Genomic DNA, 26,144 nt, shown 5'->3' with positions numbered 1-26,144 from the left:
TCTCGATCAGCTCCCTAGTTCAGTAGTCAGGGCACTGATCAGGGAGCCAGCCCATTGACTTATGTTCTGATCAGTGCCCTGACTACTGAACTAGGGATTCGCGCGCATGCGTCATGGAGGCACACACGGAAGACAAGAACAAGTTGGATAAAGGCATTATTTTGATTTTTTTTTGCGCACAAAAACTATTGTCGTCGCATCGTAAAACTATTGTAGAGCCACTGTGGTGAGATGGACTTTGTAACAATGTTTTAAGTGCCTTTTATGGGTCTTGGGAGTGTAAATGTACTGAATGCCAATGGAGGCCTATCTGAAGCCATTCTCAGCCATCAGCTTTACACTAAAATATCTTCATTTGTGTTCCGAAGATGTACGGAGGTCTTACGGGTGTCGAACGACATGAGGGTAAGTAATTAATGACAAAATTTTAATTTTTGGGTGAACTAACTCTTTAAGACGTTTTGAGCCATCCATACTTTGAGATCTTGCAGACAGGAAGTGATGGAAAGCGGAGGGAAAACAGTACTGGGCTGAAAGCTAAGAAAGATTTGTGTATCATCAGAGTAACTATGGAAATGAAAATCATGCAAAGAAATTGAAATAGAAGTGGACCAAGAACGGATCCTTGAGGTTCACCACGGGAAACAGTGACAGAGCGAGATCTGTGTTTATTAATGCTAATAAACTGTTGCCTGACCAAGAGGTATGAAGTTAGGTAGCCACTGAAAGGCAGTACCAGTGATACCGATAGCAGTTAAGATGAAATAGGAGTACTGAATGGCAAACAAAATAAAGCTGCACTCATATCAGGAGCCTGAGGGCATCAGAATCAGAGGCAAGGAGGAGTCATTCAATACTCTTAAAAGAGTAATCTCTGTACTGTAGAGAGGAGGAAAACCAGACTGAAATCATTTGTGTTTATCCAAATGAGACTGTAATTGCATGGCAACCTTCTTTTCTAATACTTTAGACAGAAGAGGAAGGTTAGAAATCGGTCTAAAGTTACTCAGGACAGTGAGTATTGCTTGTTATTATGGGATGTATTGCAGACATTTTGCACAGGTAGATGCAATAAGTAGCAATGCTGGGTCCGATTTTATAGGTGTGTCACTAAATTTGCATTTATACATTTACGCTTTTACAAAAAGCAATTTGTCAAAGAGCCAATATTCATACTACTATGTACTTAAATGCTGGTACAATGTACTCATTGTGTTCATGTTGTTTTGCAAAACATGTTTGCTGCATTTGAGGTGGAAGGTTAAGGGCAGGTTTTGTGGTGTGGTTTGGTTTAAGGGGTAGGCTTAAGCTTGGCACATACCTCTGCAAGAACAAATAATTTTTTTGTTTTCTCGAGGCAAGAACAAGAACAAAGTTCATTCTGGCCAGTACATTACATACTTCACGAGAAAAGCAGCCGAACATCTCTGTTTCTCCGCATTAACCTCGCCCACTTCAAAATTCTGACCAATCACACAATAGTTCTCGGACACCCACAAGAAAAATGTTCTGCTCAGACGATGTGCCGAGAACGAGCTGCGAGAACTCCCAAACCAGAGCTCAGAGAACAAAATGACGTTGATAACTTTTTTCTCTGTTCTTGCGGAGTATGTAGTGGCCTTTAGAGTCAACAGTGCTTGAATCTTATTGTATTTGTAAAGATTTTCTTTTTTTCTCTCTTCTAAAACTATCTTGGTATCAAGAACCGTAATTTGTAGAGATACCAAACTTGGTGGGATAATCAGAAATCCCACCCCGCTATTCAGGAGCACAGGCACACATCTGTTGGACACTAAGTGGCACTATAATAAGAGCGATTGCGTTTTGGTTAATAACATGGGAAACATAAGGCCTAGAAGCAAAATGATTTAGCCTCTATATTTTCATTACAGTCATGGAAGTAGTTTTTTTTTCACATTCCATTTTTACAAGATTACCTATATCTGCTGAACACGATGTCCAAGCTTAACGAAACTTAACACACGTAGAAAAAAGGACATTCTTATATTGCACACCAAATTCCATAAATTACACCAATAGGGGGCGCTACAAGAAGAAAACCACTATAACTCTGCAACTGTAACATCCATGAAGTTGAAGATTAGTGTGCATCTTCTTTAGTGGACATCCTAACATATCCTCTAATGGGACTCAGATACTTGGCCTCCAGAAGCAAATACATTTTTAGAAGATACATCTGAATGGCCTACTGGATATGGATAAATCCATCATGTGAAAACGAATATGTATATCAAATTCTGTGAAAATTGGCCAGGTGGTGCGATTATAGGCAACTTTACGTTTTAGCTAATAACTCTGAAACCGTGTGTGATGGAATGAAATTCATCTTTCTTCTGAATCCTTGCTTTAAACCTGATATTAGTATAAATAATTTATTTATGAATATATCTCATTTTTAGGATTATGACTTTACCCACCATTCTGATTTGTAACACCAGTTGTATGACCTATTTGTCTAAATGAGCTATTGATCCTTGGACCCCGATAATCACCGCTTGAGGATAAAATTATATATTTAATTACAGAAATAAATGCAGATGTGTTTTTTTAAATAGTACAACATAAAAACATGTACACAATAAGTGCATTGTTTCAAATGATTAATTTAAATGTTATTAAGTGCTGAATCTATGTGGACAGATCTGTCTCAGCAAGCGTTTGAGCAACTAAAGTCAGTGACTGCCGTCAAAAGCCCTGGATTTAAACATTGATTTAAACTCTTAGGAATGATTTTTGCTTTGATACTAGAATGTTAGACTTAGATCTGAAAGCAACATGAATCAAGGATTATCAGTAGATCATTAAATATACCAGACATTGACAATGTTTTGCAGCAGAATCTGATGTTGTAGTGAATGAATAAACAAACAACAAAATGCAAAAGGTGAAACTCCAGATGGAGAATGAAGAGGCTGTACACGCTCAGATCAGATCGGGAATGGCCAGCTGTGTCAACTAATAACACTGAGAATGCTACAATAGAGAAAACACACTTTGTAATAATTCTGTTTGAGTAATGCTTAACCCTCCTAAGCTTTTTGAAACAGGGTCACACTTTGGCTGTTCGCCGTCATTTTGACCCAGAACAGTAAGAGTATAACTTTCTCATTTCTAATTGAAATTAAATAACACAAATTTCCCCAAAGTATGAACAATAAATGAATGCACTTCTTTTTGTGTTATGTGGAAATTCATCTATATAAGAAAATGTGCAAACTTATGGAGATTCTCTACAATAAAAATATACACTTCTTTAAGTTGAAACATTATGTAAATATGAGAATTTATCATGCATTTCATCCAAATTACTGCCATCTAATAAGAAAAAAAGAAAAGTAGCTTGACTTCATGTCAGGTCAAAATTGTTATGACAATAATAATGGCCAAAAGATGGATGAAGTCTTCTATTCATCCATCCGTATATGAAAATATACATTAGATATATTATTTATTTAGACATTATCCAGTTTATATATATATATATATATTTTTTTTTTTTTTTTTTTTTACAGTCATAGACTTCCATTTATTTTATTCTCTCTCTGTCTGTGTAAGAGTGTACAAAAATGTCTTCACTAATATAGTGAAACCTGCTGAACACAGACTAGTGAGCCGAATTTCATTATGTTAAGGGGATAAAATGGACATGTTTTGGTCCCCATGAGGAAAACAGCTTATAAATCATACGTTTTTTGTAAAAAATATAAAAATGCCGAAAGTTTTCTGTGATAGGTAGATTATAGGGTTAGGGGATAGAATATACAGTTTGTACAGTATAAATGTTATTCTTTCTATGGAATAAAGCATGGAAACCCAACACGAGTGTGTGTGTGTGTGTGTGTGTGTGTGTGTGTGTGTGTGTGTGTGTGTGTGTGTGTGTGTGTGTGTGTGTGTGTGTGTGTGTGTGTGTGTGTGTGTGTGTGTGTGTGTGTGTGTGTGTGTGTGTGTGTGTGTGTGTGTGTGTGTGTGTGTGTGTGTGTGTGTGTGTGTGTGTGTGTGTGTGTGTGTGTGTGTTAATTCTGACATGAACAGCCAAGATGTGACATTTCTCAATGCATTTAATGCATTTCTAAAAAAACAAAAAAGTCAAAAGTTTTGAAAGAAAGAAGGAAATATCAGGAAGAAAAGAAATTCACCCAAAAATTTAAATTATTTCATCATTTACTGCCCTTCAAGCTGTTTTAAAAAATGTTATTGGAAAATGTTTTTGATACAATGTTATGGTATATAAAAATGAAAACTATTGACTTCCATTGTATGAATTAAAAAAACATTCATTTACATTTATGCATTTAGCAGACGCTTTTAGCCAAAGCGACTTATAACTAAAGAGTACAGGAAGCGATCCGTCATGAAGAGGCGAAGAAACGAAAAAAGTGCCTGAAATACTAAATTTTGGACATTACTCAGAGTAGCCTAAGATAGAAAAGGGAGGGAATAGAAGAAAATAGAGGAAGAAGAAATAGATTTTGTTTTTGTTTCTGTCATGACAACTCTCGGAGTGTTTGGAAATGTTGATATGTTGGACTTGGTTGAACAGATCTGCTGCGCTGCTGATACTTTTATTGCTGCTATGCTAATACATACACAACACGCTGATGTGATAAAAAGTAAGACGTGCTGCTATACAATATAGCGTACATGATTTACCTGTAGCAGATCTATACAGGTGGAGCTGGGGAAGGTGGAGGGGTTCTGAAAGCTGCACTGCTAAGGCAAATGCGACCCGAGTATTGGAAGGTTGAGCAGCGAGCTGATTGGCTACTGATACAGCAGCAACCAATCAGCCGTGCCCTATATATAAGCAGGTCATGTTAATCAGCCTGCGCCATCTAGAGTTTCATGACAGAACATTGTTTTTAACGTTTCTCAAAAACAGGTCACATACTTCAATTTAAGACTCTCCCACTTCCTCTGCAAGCGATAGTTGTGACAGAGCGAAACAGTGGGCTCAGGGGACTTTCCGCTGCCTCCATAGCTTAAAGACAAAAAAGAAAGTCAGTTTCAGTGGTTAAAGTTAGCATACACACACCTCGGAAGCTTTTGCCTGCTTCAGCCTGAGAAGATATTACCTTTTGTACCATAATAACAACCAATGAAAACAATGGATTTGATACTATGTAAAGCAGGTGAGAGCACTCACCTCTCAAAGTAGAACTGGGAGCAATAGTAACAGATGAAGAACAGCACAACTGGGAGGAGTCTAAAAAACCATGCTAGAAGAGAAAGAGAGAGAGAGAGAGAGAGAGAGAGAGAGAGAGAGAGAGAGAGAAAGCAAATTAATTAAAATACATAAGATTCGTTCTGAGAAACCTTGCATTTAATAGCATGTGTATAGTGCAGTAGTGACCATAAGTGATTTATAAACTCAATACAAGAAGATTGGCATGATTTCAAGTGCATTTTATAAAGACCCAAAATGACTTTGTTTGGATCCCACCCCTCTTGTTATATAAATTATTGTTTCATTTACCCCACCTGTTCCCTCCCGATTATTCACCCTTTATAGTCTCATCGTGTTTGCAGTCTGTTTGTCGGATCGTTGTCTTTCGTCTCTTATTTTCCCCGTGATCCTTGATGTTCTGTTCCAAGTTGGTGTTGTGATTTCTAGTTTTATTTTTCCCCCTCGTGGGTTTTTGGTTTTCTATAATGTTTATTTTGTCAATAAATCACCCATCTCCGCAATTGAGTCTTCAATCCAGTTTTTCCTTGGTTTAACGTGACACACAGGGCGCAGGCAATGCTTACTGTGTCCAAGGTCTTGTTTGAGTGGCAGCAGAAGAAATAAACAGTCGTACCCACTAGGGATGGGCGATATGGCCAAAAATCCATATTGCAATATACATTGCAGCCTCTGGCGATAACGATAAATATTGCGATATAAAAATTATAATAGAACCATTTCAGAACGGGTTAGACCCTAAGGAAAGCCATATTTTTTTTTTAAAGAAAGAAATGTTGTATGTAGTTTTGAGAACTTTTATTGTGCAAAACTGTAATTATAACATATTGTTGCAGATAAATAAAATTCAAGTACACTAGCTGCAGAGACTTTAACAAAAAAAAGTAGAAAGTTTTAAAGTTGAAGTTGAAAAGTTTATTTGCCATTTGTACCAGTACAGCAATACAGGTACATAGGAATTTTTGTAGCAAAGCTCTTTGAGTCGGCAATAATACAATACATAAAATCAACATAGAAGACCAGCTAACAAACTACACACAATACATTGACTACACACAATGAATAGACTTCACACAATAAATAGACTTCACACAATAAATAGACTCTTGAGAAACAATTAACGAAGAGCAACACAAACCTATGTCATTAAACCCACACACTAAGATTATTAATTTAAAGGGGTGGTAAAACACATTCTTTTGAAGGCTTGACTGTGTTTGTGGGGTGCACTGTAACATGTGTTCATGCTTCGTTTAAAAAAAAATTGCCTTATTTTTCATATATTTGACCTTTATTCTACACTGCTCTGTCCCTCCTTGTAAAACGGTCTGATGCTTTCCGGGTTGTATGAAGCCAGTCCCTCAAAAATACGCAGTGGGCTCTGATTGGTTAGCTGGCCCAGTGTGTTGTGATTCACTAACCGCCTAGTGCACGTATGTCGGAAACGTCACGCCCCTTACCAGAGGCTGTGCTTTGGTCAGTATTAGAAACAACGGCGTCAATAAAACCATATGAGCCCGAATCAGACCCAGAACATTTGAGTGAAGATGATCGAGCAGAACCTGTTCAGTCCTCAAGAGTAAAGACTGCGGATCTATAGTGATCGCTACTGAATGGCACTTTAACTTTTGTATTTTTAGAACGAATATAGCCAAATATCTGTCGCAAGAACTAACCCAAAACGAACACTAAGCACTGGCTTTAACTAGTAAGTTAGCCAAATCACACACAGAACCATGTTTAGCATGCCTGTAGATAAACAATACATAAAAGCTCTAATCAAAGAATCATTTACACTAATGCCAAGTTTGCTGTTGAGATTTTAACGTTAGTGTTTGTAATGTTAGGTGTTCGTCGGATAACGTTAAGTATGAATGAGCATTTAACAGACTGGTTTGCAGAACAGCGTTGTCATCTGTTTACTTCCTTGCTACAACCTATTACAGGAAAACACATCGATGAAAAATAAATCAGACTTACAGGTTGTGGCCCGTGAACAGCTTCTGTTTGTAAATCCAGCTTTCAGGACAAGCCGTTGTGCATATCCTGTATTGAACTCGCGAAGTTTGTGGAAGTTTGTGTTGTCCTCCGTAGGCATGTGCCGGTATCAAATTTTCATGTTGCGATTAATTGCTGAAGCTTTTATCACGGTATACGGTATTATCACGATATTGAAATAAGTTGCAAAAAAAGTGTTGTCATACTATAACAGGTTAAATCACTTTCTTATAACAAAAGAACCAAACATTTAAATACAATAAAGCAATACACAAAAATGTATAAAGTAAACAAATATTTAAAACAGATTAAAGTGCAAAAGAATTATAAAGAACAATAGGTATGCTGAAATGTACATTTAACTAAGATTAATACATGCTTTAGAAGTAGGCTATTTTTCATTGTCAGTTTGTTAATGAAGGAACTAATGTTAAATACTGGAGCCTTGTAAAGTGTGTGATTGAACAACAGTCAGAACATATTCAAACAATATCTAGGACATGTAATTTAGTCCAGATTAAAATATAAAATGCAAGTTTGAAAATTAATAGCCTTAAGTCTTTAAGTATTATGTAGTAGGTTATGTGATTACTGGGGAAACGGCTGCATTTCTGCTGTTCCGTCAGCGGCCTCTGCTGTCGAAGAATGAATGTGCACTTCAGCGAGTCTCCTCATTCCGCCATGTGCTCGGCTCATGCACGGTCTATTTACATCAGTGCGCGTTCCTCTTTGACGTGTTTTTCATTTTAAACGGTTGATGGGTAAAGTATTCTTAAAATTCATTCTAAAATCGGAATAATTCGTAATAAATAATTATTCACGGTATTTTGAAGTGCCCACGATAACAATATTGTGCATGTTCATTATTGCGGAATATCGTATTACCGTTTACCGGCACATGTCTAGTCCTCCGTGAAATGTGCAGCGCGCGCGTCGTGCATCCACGCACCGGCAGTGTTTTTTTCACGCAGCTGACGTTGTGCAAATCTGGCATTGAAATCGCGAAGACGGTGGATGTTTTCCTCTGTTAGATGTGCTGCAGGGAGCCCTGCGCGTGCCTGATTCCCCGCTGACTCAAACACACGTGCATATAACATGCTGTATGTTAAACGCTCTGCAACGCACCCCCGTCCAAAGGAAGGCTGAACAGAGCAAGTACCCCAGACCTGCAATCCGGATGAAAATAACAGCGTTTCCTTGGCATCGCGGCAACAACACTCCAGCCTAACTTATACCACAACAGCGCCGCGATACAAAATGGCCTCACCCCCCCTTATTTAATATTCTCGGAGGAGGGGTTTATGTAAATATTGAGCCTGTTGATGTCACCAACCCTGGAGGAATGTGTGTAGTCGCCTGCTGGCCGTTTGCTGTAGTTCTTAGAAACTGATTTCTTTAAAAGCAAATATCTCCCTTTGCTTTAAACTTTGAACGTTGTAACTTTGCAGATGTTGTTTATGCTCAAGCAGCAACATTACACGTTAGCTAAAGTTAGAATAGTGAAATCGTGGTTTACCACCCCTTTAATTTAAGATACAAATTTAAAATAACATTATTGCACATTTAATTCAATTTAGTATTGAATACTGTCCCGAGATAATACGTATTATCAGTGCTAAAAAACTATAATAAAACATTCTCTATTTAACAGAGACTGACACATGAACACAACACAGACTACCTCTCACATCTCTATACAAAAACAGACATGTTTGTTTCCTCTGCTATATCCTTCGCCATCAGTCTAACCGTCGATGAGAAAAAACTGTTACAAAACCGCACCCTGTGTGAGATAATAATGTCCGGTCTGCCATATCTCAAGATATATATTGAGTGTTTAGGCCTGAACATTGAGTGTACAGGGTGGTGTGTATCCCTGAGAATATTCTTAGCTCTCTTCCTGCAGCGTTGTGTGTATAGGGCCTCCATAGATGGAAGATCTGATCCGATGATCTTCTGCGCAGCCTTTATGACCCTTTGGAGAGCTCTCCTTTCTGCCTGGGTAGTGCTTCCAAACCATACAGTGATGCCATTTGTTAAGATGCTTTTCACAAGTCCTCTATAGGCCTGGATGAGTGGCTTGTGGCCAAGTCCTGCCTTCCTTAGCAGCCTGATAAAATAAAGCCGCCGTTGGGCCTTCTTCACTGTGACAGCAGTGTTTATGGTCCAACTCAGATTTGATGACACATGCAGGCCCAGGAACTTGTGACTCTCAGCTTTTTCCACTTCAGTCCCCTTAATGATCAGTGGCTGTAACAAGGGTTTCTTCTTTCTAAAATCCATGATTAATTATTTTGTTTTATCTAAATTAAGAATGAGGTCATTATCATCCCCATAAGCCAGAATTTTGTCAACCAGCTGCCTATAACCAGTCTCATCCCCACCCTTGATCAGGCCCAGGATAGTTGTATCATCAGCATAATTAATAATCGCAGTGTTGTTCTGGTTAGTGGCACAGTCTTGTGTGTAGAGAGTAAAGAGATTTGGACTGAGACAGCATCCCTGAGGTGTTCCTGTACTTAAAGTGAGCTCAGTTGAGATGTTACCTCCCATCCTCACTTTTTGTGGTCTGTCAATGAGAAAATCCAAAACCCAGTTACAGGTGGTGGTTGGGACCCGGATGTCAACTAGCTTCTCAATTAGCTTTCCAGGTCGGATCGTGTTGAAAGCAGAACTATAATCCAGGAAAAGCATTCTTACGTATGTTCCGCTTCGGTCCAGGTGTTGAAGAGTGCATCGTCCACTGATCTATTAGGGCGATATGCAAACTGTAAGGGGTCAACAGTGTCAGGAACCACAGAGTTAATATGTCGGAGCACAAGTTTCTCTAGACACTTCATTGGGACTGAAGTCAAAGCGACTGGCCTGAAATCATTCAGGCTAGATGTGTTCGCTTTCTTGGGGACAGGTATAATAATTGATGACTTAAATAAGCGTGGTACCACTCCATGTGTAAGAGAAAGATTAAAAATGTCTGTGTACACACCTGCCAGTTGTTCTCCGCAGACCTTCAAAACTTTTGGCGATACACCATCAGGTCCCACTGACTTACGGGGGTTTAATTGCTCAAAAACCTTCCGAACCTGTTCTTGTGTGACCTGGAGCGCACACTCCTCAGTATTCAAACCAAGTTTTGAGGGAGTCTCCCCCTTCAGGCAGTCGAACCTTGCATAAAAATTGTTAAGGCAGTCTGGTAAGGTGGCATCTCTAGTCTCAGTCCTTTGGTGCTTCTCTTATTATAATTAGTGACAGACTGAATTCCCTGCCACATACTGCGTGTGTCGTTTTGCATGTAATGGCTTTCAAGTTTTTGGGAATATGCCTTCTTTGCTGCTTTAATGGAATTCCTCAAGTCGTATTGTGCTCTCTTATATTCTTCCTCGTTCCCTGCTTTAAAAGTTGCCTGTCTTAGCTTGATCTTCAAGCGTATATCACCATTAAACCAGCGTTTTTGATTTGGAAAAACACAGATAGTTCTAGATGGTACACAGATAGATGTACACCAATTAATATAATAACTAACAGTCTCTGTGTAGTCATGAATATCATCTGAAGCATCTTTGAAGATATTCATGTCTGTAGCTTCTAAGCATCCCTGCAAGTTCATCCGTGCATTTTCCGTCCAGATGTTAACGACTTTGGTTGTGACTGGATCGGATAGTCTTCTCATGTAAGTTGGCTTTAAAAAAATTGCTATATGGTCAGCTTTTCCGAAATGCGGTTTGGGCTCCGCTGTATAGGCATTTTTAAATGTTACTGTAACAATGGTCCAAGATATTTTTTCCTCTAGTGGGAAAGGTCACAAACTGATACAATTTAGGAATACTCTTCCGCAGATTACAATGGTTAAAATCTCCCAGGATAATAAAAGCAGCGTCAGGATACATGTTCTCATACAGAGGGAGAGGTGGTGGTCCAGTGGGTTAAACCACTTAACTGATATGCAGAAGGTTGCTGGTTCGATCCCAGCGGTCACCACCAGTGTGTCCTTGAGCAAGGCACTTTACTCCACGTTGCTCCAGGGGGATTGTCCCTGTAATAAGTGCACTGTAAGTCGCTTTGGATAAAAGCGTCTGCCAAATGCATAAATGTAAATGTAAATGTCATACTAATTGATCATGTTATGCAGTTTTTTTAGTGCAGCCTCCTCCTTGGCAGAGGGGGGGGGGGGGGTGTATACAACACTCACAACAATACACTGCAGTTCTCTGGGTAAGTAAAAGGGTCTACACCTCAAAGTTAAAAACTCCACGTCGTCAGAACAATGCTGTGAGATTACCTTACTGTCTGTGCACCAGGACTGATTGACAAAGATCGCTCTTCCTCCCCCGCGGATTTTACCACATTCCACTGTGTTACGATCGGCTCTGTAGACCGTGTAGCCTTCTGGTGTTATGGACTCATCAGGGGTTTTATCTCCTAGCCACGTTTCACAAAAGCACAGCAGTGAACAATCCTGAACGTATCGTTGCGTACATATCTGTGCGTGTAGTTCATCCATTTTGTTTTCCAGTGACTGGACGTTTGCAAACATTATGACCGGTAGCGTTAGCCTTCCTCTGCTAACCAAACGGCGAATCCTCCGGTCGGTTCCTCCCCGCCTGCCGCGTTTCCGCTTTCGGCTCTGTTTGTGGGGAACCACCCCTACTCTGGCCTGGTATCACACCGATATCCCGAAGGATTTCCAGAAAGGAGTCCAGCAAACTAATGTCAAACAGTCCATTTTGACTACTCTCTCTAAGCCGTTTCAGGGTCTCTCGATCATATTTTATGTTTGTGTGTCCAGTTGCCCTAACATGACGCACAAGTACAAACAACAATAACAACAACAACAAAAAATTGACTCGGAGAGCTCCGCAACGTCGCACACAGAGGAGCGCCAAAAACGTCCTGTACGCGCTTAAATAAACTATGCTTTTCAGGTTTTTCAGGTAGCCTACGTCTAACATTAGTTTTCAGGTACAGAAAATGATCAAATGTAAAATAACATTGCATATTTGACTGTATAAATTAAAGATTAATCCTATTAAACTTACAAAATCTATTCAATCAAGAGCAATGAGTGAGTCCTTGTCTTTTGTTGTTTGACATTAAACAGACAGCAGTAAAGGCTAATGCCCCTTTAAGACCTAATGCATGGATATGCGTCGTCTTTCTTGACTGTATAAAGTTTACTTAAGGCATATACAGACTATGCCTGCTAGAATACTCATCAAGATGGACATGTTGACATACTTTTTGTGTGAGTTTGTCCGTTCAAGAGCAAGACTTGAAAGAGAACTCAATATTTGCGCGCTGTGAGACGTGTGAGACTTCTCATAACGTCTTCTGGCGCTTCACCCGGGTGATGACGGTGCGCATGCGCCCGCTCATCTGTGCGTCCAAACAATGGATGTTGCACCGGTCTTTTTTACCAGCTCCTCCATTTCGCTTTCAGCTATGTTTACTCAAGATGACCAATACGATGATGCATTGCTGCCAGTTGCAGCTCGTGGCTCTAAATTTTGCGGGTAGATTCTGTCATCAACGTGCATTATCGCGATTTTGCATTGTTTATATCGCTTATCGTTTATATCGCCCATTACTAGTACCCACTTCAACAACTTTGCACACCAGTGTTTCCCACACATAGACTCAACACCGGCCGCCACGTATTGCGTGTCGTTATTCTTTTTACGCTATTTAAAACATGCAGCGTATTCGTTCAGCTGCATTTCCTTTCCCTGCTCTCCCTCCATCTCTCTGTCACTCACGCCCGTCTCTCGCTCTCAAATGGCCAAACCTGCTCTTGGTATGAAACAAAGTCTAACATTTTAAAATTGTTAAAGTTTTAATACAAAATTCAAACAATATTTAGGCGCTAATGTGGCATAACAGTTTAAAGCCAGAGGTGTTGAAAAACAGAGTTGTGACATGCCCTCATCTCCCGGTGGCGTGCGCGGTCACGTGGTTCAAACCCGCGCTGTCAATGCATTTGAATGGATAGACAGTTTCACTATACAGGTATTTGCAGCAATTTTTGGTAAACAGTACAGCATAGTGTGCATTGATTATTACGTCAACCATATTTACAGTATCATTTTATTATGGAGAGTGATGGAGATGCAACATTGTTAGCATTAATGTTAATGTTTTTCTTGTATTTAGCGCTCAGGTATTCCTTACTAATTGGTCACACTTACTCATTGATGGTCAAATGTGACCATACACCTTAACTATTTTTCAATTAAATAAATGTTCTATATTTTAGTTTAATAATATTTATTGAATATTTTGAGGAGATCTTTTGGTACTAAATAGGCCTACTATTTGTGCAATAATTATGGTCCATTAATGACCATTTAATGAATTAAAATATTGTTCTTATTTATATTACAATTAGTGTAGTAATTAAGGTTAAAATAGAGAATTCCAATGCAACGAGGCAAATTAGAGTCATTATGTGGCTGGAAAAATTATAATTTTCATTTGTAATGCCATTACCCACCAGGTGCCTGTATGGCTCTTTAATAAATATACATGTATCTAGTCTAGTTGCTCAAAAAAGTATTGCTGATCATAACTGCTTACTTATTTTTAGGTTTTGCATTTAAATACATATTTAGACATGATCAAACACTAGATTTCTTTAAATGTGAAATTTTAAAACGTTAATAACTTACATCCTAATATTTTTAATAATACTTATATAAGCACACACAAGTGAATATTAATGAATGCAAGCAAATATAATTTAACCCAAGAAAAGTTAAAAATAATGTTAAAATAGTGCTAAGGCAAACTTATTTGTCCTTATATGTACAGTAGGCTATATACATATGAACTGACACTGAATCAAGATCGAAATCGATATTTGTGCCAATCACCAACCCCAAACTGATATTAGGCTAATATTGTAGATCTACAGCTTTGTTGGGTTTTGCTCAATCCTATGTGCAAGATGCAAGATAATATAATAATTATATTACCGCGTGGTGAACCTATGATAACTAATATTTAAACTACTATTGCTTTGTGTTGTTGGCCAGATAAAAATGACAGAGAAAAGAAAAACGGACACAAGATAATTTTTCAGTGCACCAAAACGCCACATATATGTTTACACGTACAATTACAGTATATGCTTACAAGTACAAGTACATATATATATATACACTGGTATAATATTATATTATATAATATATATATATATATACATATACATATACATATACATATACACATACACACACACACACACACATACATACACATACACATACACACATATATATATTATATATATATATATATATATATATATATATATATATATATATATATATATATATATATATATATATATATATATATATATATATATATATATATATATATATATATATATATTATTGCTATTATTAGGATCGTTGTATAGTCATATCGAATATTTTCCATAAAACAGGAGTTAAGACTACGGAGTCCAGCACATGACGTGCAAGAAACAAACATGCGCACAATTTACTTCTTCGTTCCCTCAACTTGCTAAACCGTCCACACGATTTACGAATTTGTTCCCTCGATTTATAAATTGTGCACACGATTTAGCTAGTTTTTTCCTCCATGTCATGTGCGGAGCTCGGTACAAGACTCACATTATGTTCCTAAATTCTGTTATAATTGATAAGCTCAGTTTTCTCATGCCTACTTTTGCATATTATATTGTGGAACCTTAACCTTACCGTCTCTAAAAAAAACCTTTTAATTGAGGTCCATTTCAAAGCCATTTTTGTAGCTCTTGTTGGTGTGATAAAATTATAAACGTTCGTATTTTCCATATAGTCTATAAATTAATATGAGATTACATAAAAATTATGCATAACACCCCAACCCCTGGAGTAATTATGTGTGTTTGCATGTACTTACTTTTGACTGCTTTTAAGGTCATCTTCACTCATGCCTTTGCCCTCTGAGTTCTGAACGGTCCATACTGCTTTCCTGATGAAACAAAATGATACTGTCACAATCGCTCTCCTCCCACAACCCAAACGTAAGAAAGTAAAAAAAAAAAAAAAAAAAAAAAAAAAAAAGTCAAAAGCCCACAGAAATAAAAAAAATGTTTCCTTGTAAAAGTCTCTTCTGTCTGTGGTGAATTTCACTTCCTCACTCTTGATATGTCTGATGCTTCTACCCTAAAGAGTGTGTTTGTGTGTCTGTGTTGGAGGTGGAGTGGAGGAGAGCTTGAAGAAATTATTAATGTAGCAGATACTTGTGTGACGGTGGGAGTGTTTGGGATCGAGCAGGGGATTCTGGATTAAATCAGATTATAGAGTCATTGATGTCATGCAACCATAGGACAGAGACACACGTGCACATGCAAGCATGACATCATACACACCCAAGTTTTGTTTCCTGTTTCCTGTTTATTTCTTAGCTCACTGATATGCATTGTTCTCCAATAAACCACATAAACTGATTACTTTTCTTTCCTTTCTCCAATTCACAAGGACGTTTGAAACAAGTAAAGTATAATGATGGCATGCATCACTGGACTTTTCACTGATTTTGCAGCATTTCAGAGGTAAATTTGTGACTCAGTGAGGTTAGAATACTTCCATGATGTCATCCTATTTTAGACACTGATGCAATGAGATAAAAGAATTTATCTAACACAATAGCCATTATCACAGACCATAAAATATAATTTATGATATACAATATAAATAGTCTATTATATCTACTGAGTCGGAGTTAAAGATTAAGATTATTATTTGAGAAATTAATTAATTCTTTCTTTTAAATTAATTTATTTATTTGAGTTGATTGTTGGCTGTATGGTATACCCCTACAGAAAATAACCATGGTTTTACTACAAATAAAACAAAACAAAAAAATATGGTTAATATAATTAAAATAGAATTGTAGAACGAGCCTATCAGTGAAAGACCTCCTCTGCAGAAGAAGATCAACGCTTACTTCATCATCAAACCTTTGGCCCGCCCACTGGAGTGTTAGTGAGATGATGAGGAGAGACGAACAGACTAAAAATAAAAGTACCTTCCAAAGGATCCTAATGCTAGGAATGTGCTTATTTATTCTCAACAATATGAATGTCTCAGTCGAGCATTATTTACTTGTGTTTGGCACATTTCACTGTGGATTCTTTGGAAAATCAGCCTCAATTTCGCACTCGACATTAATGCCACAACATGTAAGTAACCGTGTTCATTCTAATGCCCGGTCACAATCCTGCCACTGTGGATGTGATTTTTATGGCCTCTGGAAATTATTTGAAGGAATTATTGGAGGTGATTGAGGAAGATAATTACCTGTTTCTTCTAACCCTGCTGGTTCCGCCCAGCTCTCACTCTCCTGTTTCCGCACTGGTTCCACCCAGCCCTCACTCTCCTGTTTCCGCACTGGTTCCACCCAGCCCTCACTCTCCTGTTTCCCCACTGGTTCCACCCAGCCCTCACTCTCCTGTTTCCACACTGGTTTCACCCAGCCCTCACTCTCCTGTTTCCCCACTGGTTCCACCCAGCCCTCACTCTCCTGTTTCCCCACTGGTTCCACCCAGCCCTCACTCTCCTGTTTCCCCACTGGTTCCACTCAGCCCTCACTCTCCTGTTTCCGCACTGGTTCCACCCAGCTCTCACTCTCCTGTTTCTCCACTGGTTCCACCCAGCTCTCACTCTCCTGTTTCCCCACTGGTTCCACCCAGCCCTCACTGTTTCCACACTGGTTCCACTCAGCCCTCACTCTCCTGTTTCCGCACTGGTTCCACCCAGCCCTCACTCTCCTGTTTCCACACTGGTTCCACCCAGCCCTCACTCTCCTGTTTCCCCACTGGTTCCACCCAGCCCTCACTCTCCTGTTTCCCCACTGGTTCCACCCAGCCCTCACTCTCCTGTTTCCCCACTGGTTCCACCCAGCTCTCACTCTCCCGTTTCCCCACTGGTTCCACCCAGCCCTCACTCTCCTGTTTCCCCACTGGCTCCACCCAGCCCTCACTCTCCCGTTTCCCCACTGGTTCCACTCAGCCCTCACTCTCCTGTTTCCGCACTGGTTCCACCCAGCCCTCACTCTCCTGTTTCTCCACTGGTTCCACCCAGCCCTCACTCTCCTGTTTCCACACTGGTTTCACCCAGCCCTCACTCTCCTGTTTCCCCACTGGTTCCACCCAGCCCTCACTCTCCTGTTTCCCCACTGGTTCCACCCAGCTCTCACTCTCCTGTTTCCCCACTGGTTCCACCCAGCTCTCACTCTCCTGTTTCCCCACTGGTTCCACCCAGCCCTCACTCTCCTGTTTCCCCACTGGTTCCACTCAGCCCTCACTTTCCTGTTTCCGCACTGGTTCCACCCAGCCCTCACTCTCCTGTTTCTCCACTGGTTCCACCCAGCTCTCACTCTCCTGTTTCCACACTGGTTTCACCCAGCCCTCACTCTCCTGTTTCCCCACTGGTTCCACCCAGCCCTCACTCTCCTGTTTCCCCACTGGTTCCACCCAGCTCTCACTCTCCTGTTTCCCCACTGGTTCCACTCAGCCCTCACTCTCCTGTTTCCCCACTGGTTCCACCCAGCTCTCACTCTCCTGTTTCCGCACTGGTTCCACCCAGCCCTCACTCTCCTGTTTCCGCACTGGTTCCGACCAGCCCTCACTCTCCTGTTTCCCCACTGGTTCCACCCAGCTCTCACTCTCCTGTTTCCGCACTGGTTCCACCCAGCCCTCACTCTCCTGTTTCCGCACTGGTTCCACCCAGCCCTCACTTTCCTGTTTCCCCACTGGTTCCACCCAGCCCTCACTCTCCTGTTTCCCCACTGGTTCCACCCAGCCCTCACTCTCCTGTTTCCCCACTGGTTCCACCCAGCTCTCACTCTCCTGTTTCCACACTGGTTCCACCCAGCTCTCACTCTCCTGTTTCCACACTGGTTTCACCCAGCCCTCACTCTCCCGTTTCCCCACTGGTTCCACCCAGCCCTCACTCTCCTGTTTCCCCACTGGTTCCACCCAGCTCTCACTCTCCTGTTTCCCCACTGGTTCCACCCAGCCCTCACTCTCCTGTTTCCCCACTGGTTCCACCCAGCCCTCACTCTCCCGTTTCCCCACTGGTTCCACCCAGCCCTCACTCTCCTGTTTCCCCACTGGTTCCACCCAGCCCTCACTCTCCTGTTTCTCCACTGGTTCCACCCAGCCCTCACTCTCCTGTTTCCCCACTGGTTCCACCCAGACCTCACTCTCCTGTTTCCGCACTGGTTCCACCCAGCCCTCACTCTCCTGTTTCCACCCAGCCCTCACCCTCCTGTTTCCCCACTGGTTCCACCCAGCCCTCACTCTCCTGTTTCCCCACTGGTTCCCCACTGGTTCCACCAAGCCCTCACTCTCCTGTTTCCCCACTGGTTCCACCCAGCCCTCACTCTCCCGTTTCCCCACTGGTTCCACCCAGCCCTCACTCTCCTGTTTCCCCACTGGTTCCACCCAGCCCTCATTCTCCACTGGTTTCACCCAGCCCTCACTCTCCTGTTTCCCCACTGGTTCCACCCAGCCCTCACTCTCCCGTTTCCTCACTGGTTCCACCCAGCCCTCACTCTCCTGTTCCCCCACTGGTTCCACCAAGCCCTCACTCTCCTGTTTCCCCACTGGTTCCACCCAGCCCTCACTCTCCCGTTTCCCCACTGGTTTCACCCAGCCCTCACTCTCCTGTTTCCCCACTGGTTCCACCCAGCCCCCCCTCTCCTGTTTCCACACTGGTTCCGCCCAGCCCTCACTCCCCTGACTCCGCCTCCAGCCTCAGAACCCATCGCTCCACCATGGCCTGACGACCTGTCAGCTCCACCAGAAATAATCATCCTGACGGCTCCACCAGGCTACCTCATCCCACCGGCTCTGCCTTGGCTAGACATTGTCCTGCCTGCACCTTCAGCTCCGCCTTCATCTTCCACTCTGCCCTGGGGCTTCGTCCTGGCTGGTTTCTGGACATCCATCTGGCTCCCCTTTGGGCTCCTCCCACCCTCCACTCCCCCATGGACTTATGTGTTTTGTCTCGCCCGTCTCCTTCAGAGCCCCAGCCCTGCCTCCTCAGTTGGACTATGTACAGCGCGATGACATGCCTTTTTGGGATGGGGCGTAATGTCAGGGTTATGTTCTGTTTTGACCGTTTCTTTGTGTTTTGATTCTGTCTTCCTTGTCTGCATGTTTTACCCAATTTCCCAATATGTTTGATTAGTTAACCCATTCACCTGTTTTGTTAATTAACTCATTAGATCTTTTGTTTGTTCTAGTATTTATACTCCCTGTTTCTTTTAGTTGGTTTTCCAATCTTGTCTATGTTTTACATTTGTGTAAGCTGTAGAGTATTCTCTGTTTATCCCCTACGTTTCCCTGTGGATTTCTAAATAAAGACTGTTTCGTTTAACTCTCATTTGTCGTGCGCCCCTTGCACTTTAGTTACGTGACTAGGGCTGTATACCTTGGAGAACCTGGCGATACGATAAATACCTCGATACACCGGTCACGATTCGATATGTACCTCGATACAGAGCTGTCTCGATTTGATACAATTAGGGATGGCGAAAACTAAACATTTTCATGATTAGTTTAAAATATGCTGCGCTATTTGAAATAACAGCCGCGAGCCGCGCCTGCAATTACGCAACTCTGTCGCATCTCTCTGCCGCGCTGCCTCCCGCTCTCACACACACACTGTCCCGGCGCCGCCGCCTGCCTTCGACTCACGTCACTTTTTTAAAATCCCCTACAGCACGAAACATGAGTCCCGCAAACGCAGCGCCGAGGAGCTTGTTTGTAATCGGAGGACAAATGGCTCCTTAGTTTCGAAATGGTTTGGGTACAAGGTGATCGCGTTGAAAATAAAGGCATTTGTCTAGCGTTAGAAGCTCATTTGAAACATTGCCGTGGCTCATTTAAGAAAATGACAGCTCCGAAAAGACGCCGCTTTAGTTCGAGGTAGTGCTAACAAGAATAAAGAAAGATGATGATCAACACCTTATGTGTTACCACTGAAATGTAGATGTAATATATTTCCAAATGTAAGCCCATCTTATGCGGAATGTTGTCTAATAGACTGCAACACGATAAAACCAATGGATAAAAGAGGCACCTTCAGAATGCGTAAAACACGCACCGGCCAAGGCAGGTCTAACTCACTGAGTGCCTTCTAATTAAGCACTGTATCACACAAGTTGCAACTTACATCTGTGTCGTTCTTTTTGGTGAAATGGTCCCACACACTACTTTTCTTTGCACGCTTCATACTGTCGTCTGCCCTGGCTCTAACCGCAAACCTTGTGAGCATGCAAACCCAAACGCTGTGACCTCGCGCCAAATGTTTTTATTGGTTTATTAAGTACAAACAGTCGAGTTATGAAAAATTGAGTGTGAGGGATTTGTTCACTTCACACAAAAAGATTTTGGAATGAGATGGCTAACTGTAGTAGCGTTTAGTCCACTGTCTATAAAAGCCTAATTTAGAGATCACTTTTTTTTTTTAACCGACAACTTTGATCGGTTAACGTTGATACGGTCAACCATCGGTCAAACGGTCATCGGTTAACATCCCTAGATACAATGTGACACGATTCGATACGATTCAATAAAAATACATGGGCCAGAGCCAATTAGTTCTGCTGAACACATTTACTCAACAAACAGAACTCTGCATTTTTCTTCAATTTATTGAAATCAAAAGTGCCTTATAACAAAGTGCTTTTTGCTTAAATATTTGCAACTTTAAGTGCTCTGATTAATTGTACACAAATTGTATTAATCTGGAAATTACCACAAGTCAGCATTTAACTTTCCAAGGGTACAGTCTGAGCTCACAAAAGCACAAAATCTTATTATTATTATTACAATAGCTGGGTCTTTGGATACGAGGTCTCACTCCTCCAGCGCCACTTTCAGTAACTCTGCAATGTTTGACCCCATATGGCTCTTGTGCATGGCTCGCGTTTGTAAAACGTGCGACATCAGTTCCCACTCCTCGTTAACGTAATGGCAAGTAATTGTAACAAAAGCTTCCGTGGCTCGCGATGTCCACCCATCACAAGTCAGTGCCACTCGTGGGGCAGAACTCAGGGCTGACTTAAAGGTCCCATGGCTTGGCATTTTTCTATTATTTTATAATGTTTCCTGAGGTGTACTTATATTGTTAGTATGATTTTTACATCATAAAATGTCATAATTTAGAAATAAAAGGCATTTTTTCTATACTGCTGTTTGCCCTGTGGCTGAATGCCCTGCTTCAAGAGGCGTGTCTGCTGTGAGACTTCAGTAAAAACGCCCACTGTTGTGATTGGCTGACATCTTTGCATTCAAAATGAGCGGAGGGGGCGTGGTTTAACAAGGTCTACGAGGCACGAGCAGGCACGAGCTGCTGCCAGAGAGACGGATGGACCTGAGTTCACTTCACATCAGTTCTGTCAGTCTCAGTTCAGTGAACGGTTGTAGTTACAGCATATACTACAGGTTATTAGTCTATTTCTAGTCGGAGGGGCTGTCACTCATGTCAGAAAGTTAGTAACTTTAGTAAATTATGGATCAGCGCTGACTGGAGACGCGAACCGTTTAGAACGATTCAGTCCGATTTGGTGAACTGATTCGGTTCACTAAAAAGAACCGGTTCAAAAGAAAGATCGTTCGCGAACCGGACATCACTAATGTACCAGAGACTGAGCTCAGCGATTGCTAACAAAGTTATTTATAGTAACTACTGAGTTATGAGAGCGCTGTCTGTCAGCGCGAGTTTATTGTGTTTGTATCTGAGAGTTCTGAATAAACACGAGTCCCAGTCACGCCGAGTCCGTCTTCATCATTATTACCAACTTTGTAACACATGCAAAGTACCATTACAGCTGTCAAGATGAACGAGTTACGAGTAAGTGTTGATAATAGCATTATTTTTTTAGATATTTTCCTATCATATGAAAACCGTCACTGCCAGCGTTCACTCGCATTGAGTACACAGCGCAAACAAAGACACAACAGCAGTAATCGAATGTAATCCAGTTTATTGTGGGGATAGCTGCCTAGCCCGGATATGCTCACGCTTACCCCCCTTCTGCTTAATCTCGCGCCGCGTTTGGTGCCTCCGCTGTGGGCCAGATGCAGTACTGGGGGTCGGGGATGTTGAAGGCCGGGCCACTGCAGCCCGAGCTTCGGCGTGTGTGAGGTTTATCTCTAAGGATGTAACTCTGCTAATGTTAGAACAGATAGACGCAACGAGGACGTACAAAAACACTGACTCACAAGATAGAAAACACCGTTCTGTCGGGAGAGAGAAGCCGCAGTGTGTGCACGAATAATAAATAATTAGCTACACATAAGAAATCACTGATCACAGATCAGAAGGAACTGAAAAAAGACTTAGGTTTTCATTTGTACATCCAAACACTGAGAAACTGCGAGCGTTCACTCGTTCACTAGCCATGATCTCTCGAGCGTTTGCATGGGCGTGACAGATTCTCTGGGCGGAGGAAAGGGAGGTAACCGCTCCTGCTTGGACGTCAAACCAGGAGACTTCAGGATTGGCTCGTCTGGCCTGTCATTTTCTCAAAGGCAGAGAAAGACAGCCAGAACTCGGGTTTACACCGATCAACATTTCTATCCACTTGGGGACAATATTCAGGCTAGGGGAACTCATATTAATGTTGAAAAACCTCATAAAATGAAAATTTCATGCCATGGGACCTTTAACATGGTCTTTGACTTTGTCATACATCCTCGGTACTGCTTTGTCGATCATGCAGCTGCAGGTAGGGATCACATAACTGGGATCTAACGTGTTGATCATAAACATAGACCGTAAAAAAATATGGACGACGCGACTTCATTGACTTCCGCTGACCAAAGTTGAAGCTTTCATAGGCCAGCTCACGGCGCTGACATCTCGGGACCGGAGTTGCGCAGTAGAGAACAGGAAGTAGAGGCGCGATTATCAAAAGCCCGCCCACACTCTCGCAGATGCAGAACAATTAATTATGTTGGTGTGAAATAAACAGTTATGGAAGTGTAGAAATTAAAGCTAAAGCTCCAATCTCCTCCCAAAAATCCAGAAAAAAGTCTGTTAGTGCCTCAGTGACAACTTCACTCAGAGAAGCCGTCAATCTCAGCTGTCAATCATGACGTCACACCCCCCATTTTTATAGCATCAAATAACTCACTAAAACTAAACTTATTTAAAAAACGAACACTTGAAATGAAATTATTGTAATAAAAACTGCCTAAAATGACAGAAACCATCTTTAGGAAACAATTATTTAAAGTGTAATTAAATTGTTTAGTGTCTCGCGCCCATTCAAATACATGGAGAGGCGGGGTTTAGGAGCTATACTGGGACCGGCCACCGGGGGGCGATCGAGGCGCGAAAGCTTCAATTTCTGACTGAAGCACTACAGGCTTGATCATAAAGCGAAAGCCTGTGTTCTCGACAACACTGTAGGGACATAAACCTTTGCAAATATAATGCACCACAGACTCCGTAATCTTCTGTGCACGGACTGAGTTAGATGGAAGCTTGGATGATGTGTTGTCTAAAGTAGTTTGTGTGGGGTCCCGTGTTTTTTTGGGCTGCGGCGAAGCTAGCTTGTCTGCATGGTGTCTTTGCAGGTGGGCGCGCAGGTTAGTTGTATTACCGGTGTAGCGTATAGAAGCCTGGCAATGCTTGCAGATTGCATTTGTTTTATCGATCCCTTGGTTTCCTTCCTTTGCTTTAAAACCAAAATGTGTCCAAACATCTGCCTTTTGGGACAACGGAGCTTCTAAAATCTTCAACATTTTCCATGAGTTTTTTTTTTCAAACTCGCGTGCGCCGCTGCACCCCCTAATGGCGGGGCGGAGTATCGATACCAAGGGCTAGAATGTCGATACTGTATCTTTTTTTATTATATTGGTATGTATCTAAGAATCGATATTTTGAGCACACCCCTATACGTGACAGTCTGCTACCTCAATTCAGATTTACTTCATATTCAAGAACTCGAAAACAACAATACATTGAATGGACATAAACTGTAATGCCTGCCTATTTCACAGGCATAAAGAATGTAAAAGCTCTCCAGCTCAACAAACAATTTACAGTTATCATAATATGAGTATAATGCTATTAACCAGGGTATGGCCAGGATGCATCAGCAACCTTTACTCTCAACACAATACACTACCAATAAAATAGGTTTCAAAGCCATTAGCAGAGCTAAAAAGCATTCATCGAAATCATCTCTTATACAATCAATAAAATGCTAATTTGAAACACAAAAAAGAACACTGAAACCATTACATAATATGTTTGCATTTTGGCCGATTGTATCTCAATACACAGCAGTTTAATAAAACTAAAGCGTTTGTCATTTGCACTGCTGCTTATAGAGATGCAGTAAGAAGGAAATGCTTCATTCTGGTTCGAGTATGCATTTCTTCATGAACAAAAAGACAAAAATATCAAGCTTTACCACATGACAGGCACCCAAGTTTGTTTCTACTGCTTTAAATGCCACATAACATCAACATGAGCACTGTGCGTCTAGCATCCAATATTAAGTTGTCACCCGGTAACACTTTAGTTTAGGTGTCCTATTCTTACTATTAAACTAGTTGCTTATTATCATGCATATTACTAGGATATCGGCTGTTTATTAGTACGTATAAAGCACATATTAATTCCTTATTCTGCATGATCATATTCTACATCCCTTAATCACTCAATACTTAAACTTAGCAACTACCTTAGTAACTATTAATAAACAGTGATTAGGAGTTTATTGAGGTAAAAGTCGTATATTAATAGCGTGTATTGGACCCTAATCTAAAGTGTGACCTGTCACGCTTATTGTTACCTCAAAAACGTTTAGAGCCCAGTTCTGAACAAAAGGAAAAGCTAAATAAAGCATATGTATATTTTTTTACATGATCCCAATTGGCTGGTATGGCCTTTACAAATATCCTGCAATAGTAAATCCCTTATGATAATATTTAAAGGCTGGATTACTGATCATTACTTCTGCTTTTCCGTAATTCCATGAAGTTTCTTCTTCAGCCTCTCTCACTAGATGCTGTAGTAATGTTTCATCAGTTCTAGATTGCTGAGAATCTAAAGGTGTGCCGGTGCTGCACTGAGAGTCTTTCTCTAAGGACATTTCCTGCAATTCTTTCTCCATTCTCCCAGTTCATAAGAAGATTTAATGATGTTAACCACTGACTGCACTATTTTATCACATACTGTACTGTCCAAAGGTCTGAGAACATATTGAAAATCTGTGAATCAAATCTAGTTTAATGCTGGAAATATAAAGAAAGGTTTAAGATTAAGACTAAAACGAAGACTATCTAAAGCCATTATATTTTAAATGATGCCAAAAAAATGCATTTTATGAAACATTCAGAAAGTATGCAAGGTGTGTTTGTAACTTAAAAAGGTGATTGATCTGCTTATATATCCTTAAAAAAAATCACATTTTGTGTTCTACGGAAAGTAATTGATGACAGAATTGGTGGATGAACCGTCCCTTTAAGTTACTTCTACAGGCCCATTCTAAACCAATTAAATATTTCGGTAAAACTTTACGGGTGCACTAATGTGCATTAAATAATGCTTAACTAATGCACAAATAATCATGAGTTAATGTATGACTCATGAGGAACTAAACCATTTATTAATGATTACTGCATCAACAACTAATGAAAATTATACATGATCAATAGATTAAGTAATCATTAAATGTTATTAATTAAATGTTTCATATTGTTTTAATTTCCTAGTAACATATTATATTAACTAATAGTGTAAATTCATGTGTGTATTACCACAATGGTTGAAGCGGTTATGGCTTAACCACTATAACCACAATGACATATTCCTTGACGTATTACATAAAGAATGTGCTGTTGCTGCCAGATCTCAATCACTGAAATTCACCTTGTATTTTCATTTTCTCCTTAGGGAAATGCTTT

The 26,144-nt window shown here is 40.8% G+C and overlaps 1 protein-coding gene across 5 annotated transcripts in view; it reads right to left on the bottom strand.

The window, feature by feature from the left end:
* Positions 1-26,144, bottom strand: part of st3gal4 (ST3 beta-galactoside alpha-2,3-sialyltransferase 4) — an 85,616-nt gene that overhangs the window by 28,282 nt on the left and 31,190 nt on the right. For all 5 annotated transcript variants that reach the window (XM_079824690.1, XM_079824692.1, XM_079824689.1 and 2 more), the window contains 3 exons: positions 15,107-15,178; positions 5,165-5,237; positions 4,910-4,999 (listed from right to left, as the gene is read on the bottom strand). In XM_079824690.1, coding sequence (XP_079680816.1) covers positions 4,910-4,999; positions 5,165-5,237; positions 15,107-15,128 — 185 coding nt within the window. In that variant the 5' untranslated portion in view covers positions 15,129-15,178. The remainder of the gene's footprint in view (positions 1-4,909; positions 5,000-5,164; positions 5,238-15,106; positions 15,179-26,144) is intronic.

The sequence above is a fragment of the Gobio gobio genome (assembly GCF_949357685.1).
Source record: "Gobio gobio genome assembly, chromosome: 9".
NCBI classification, from domain to species: Eukaryota; Metazoa; Chordata; class Actinopteri; order Cypriniformes; family Gobionidae; genus Gobio; species Gobio gobio.
This window is presented reverse-complemented; position numbering and strand designations above follow the sequence as displayed.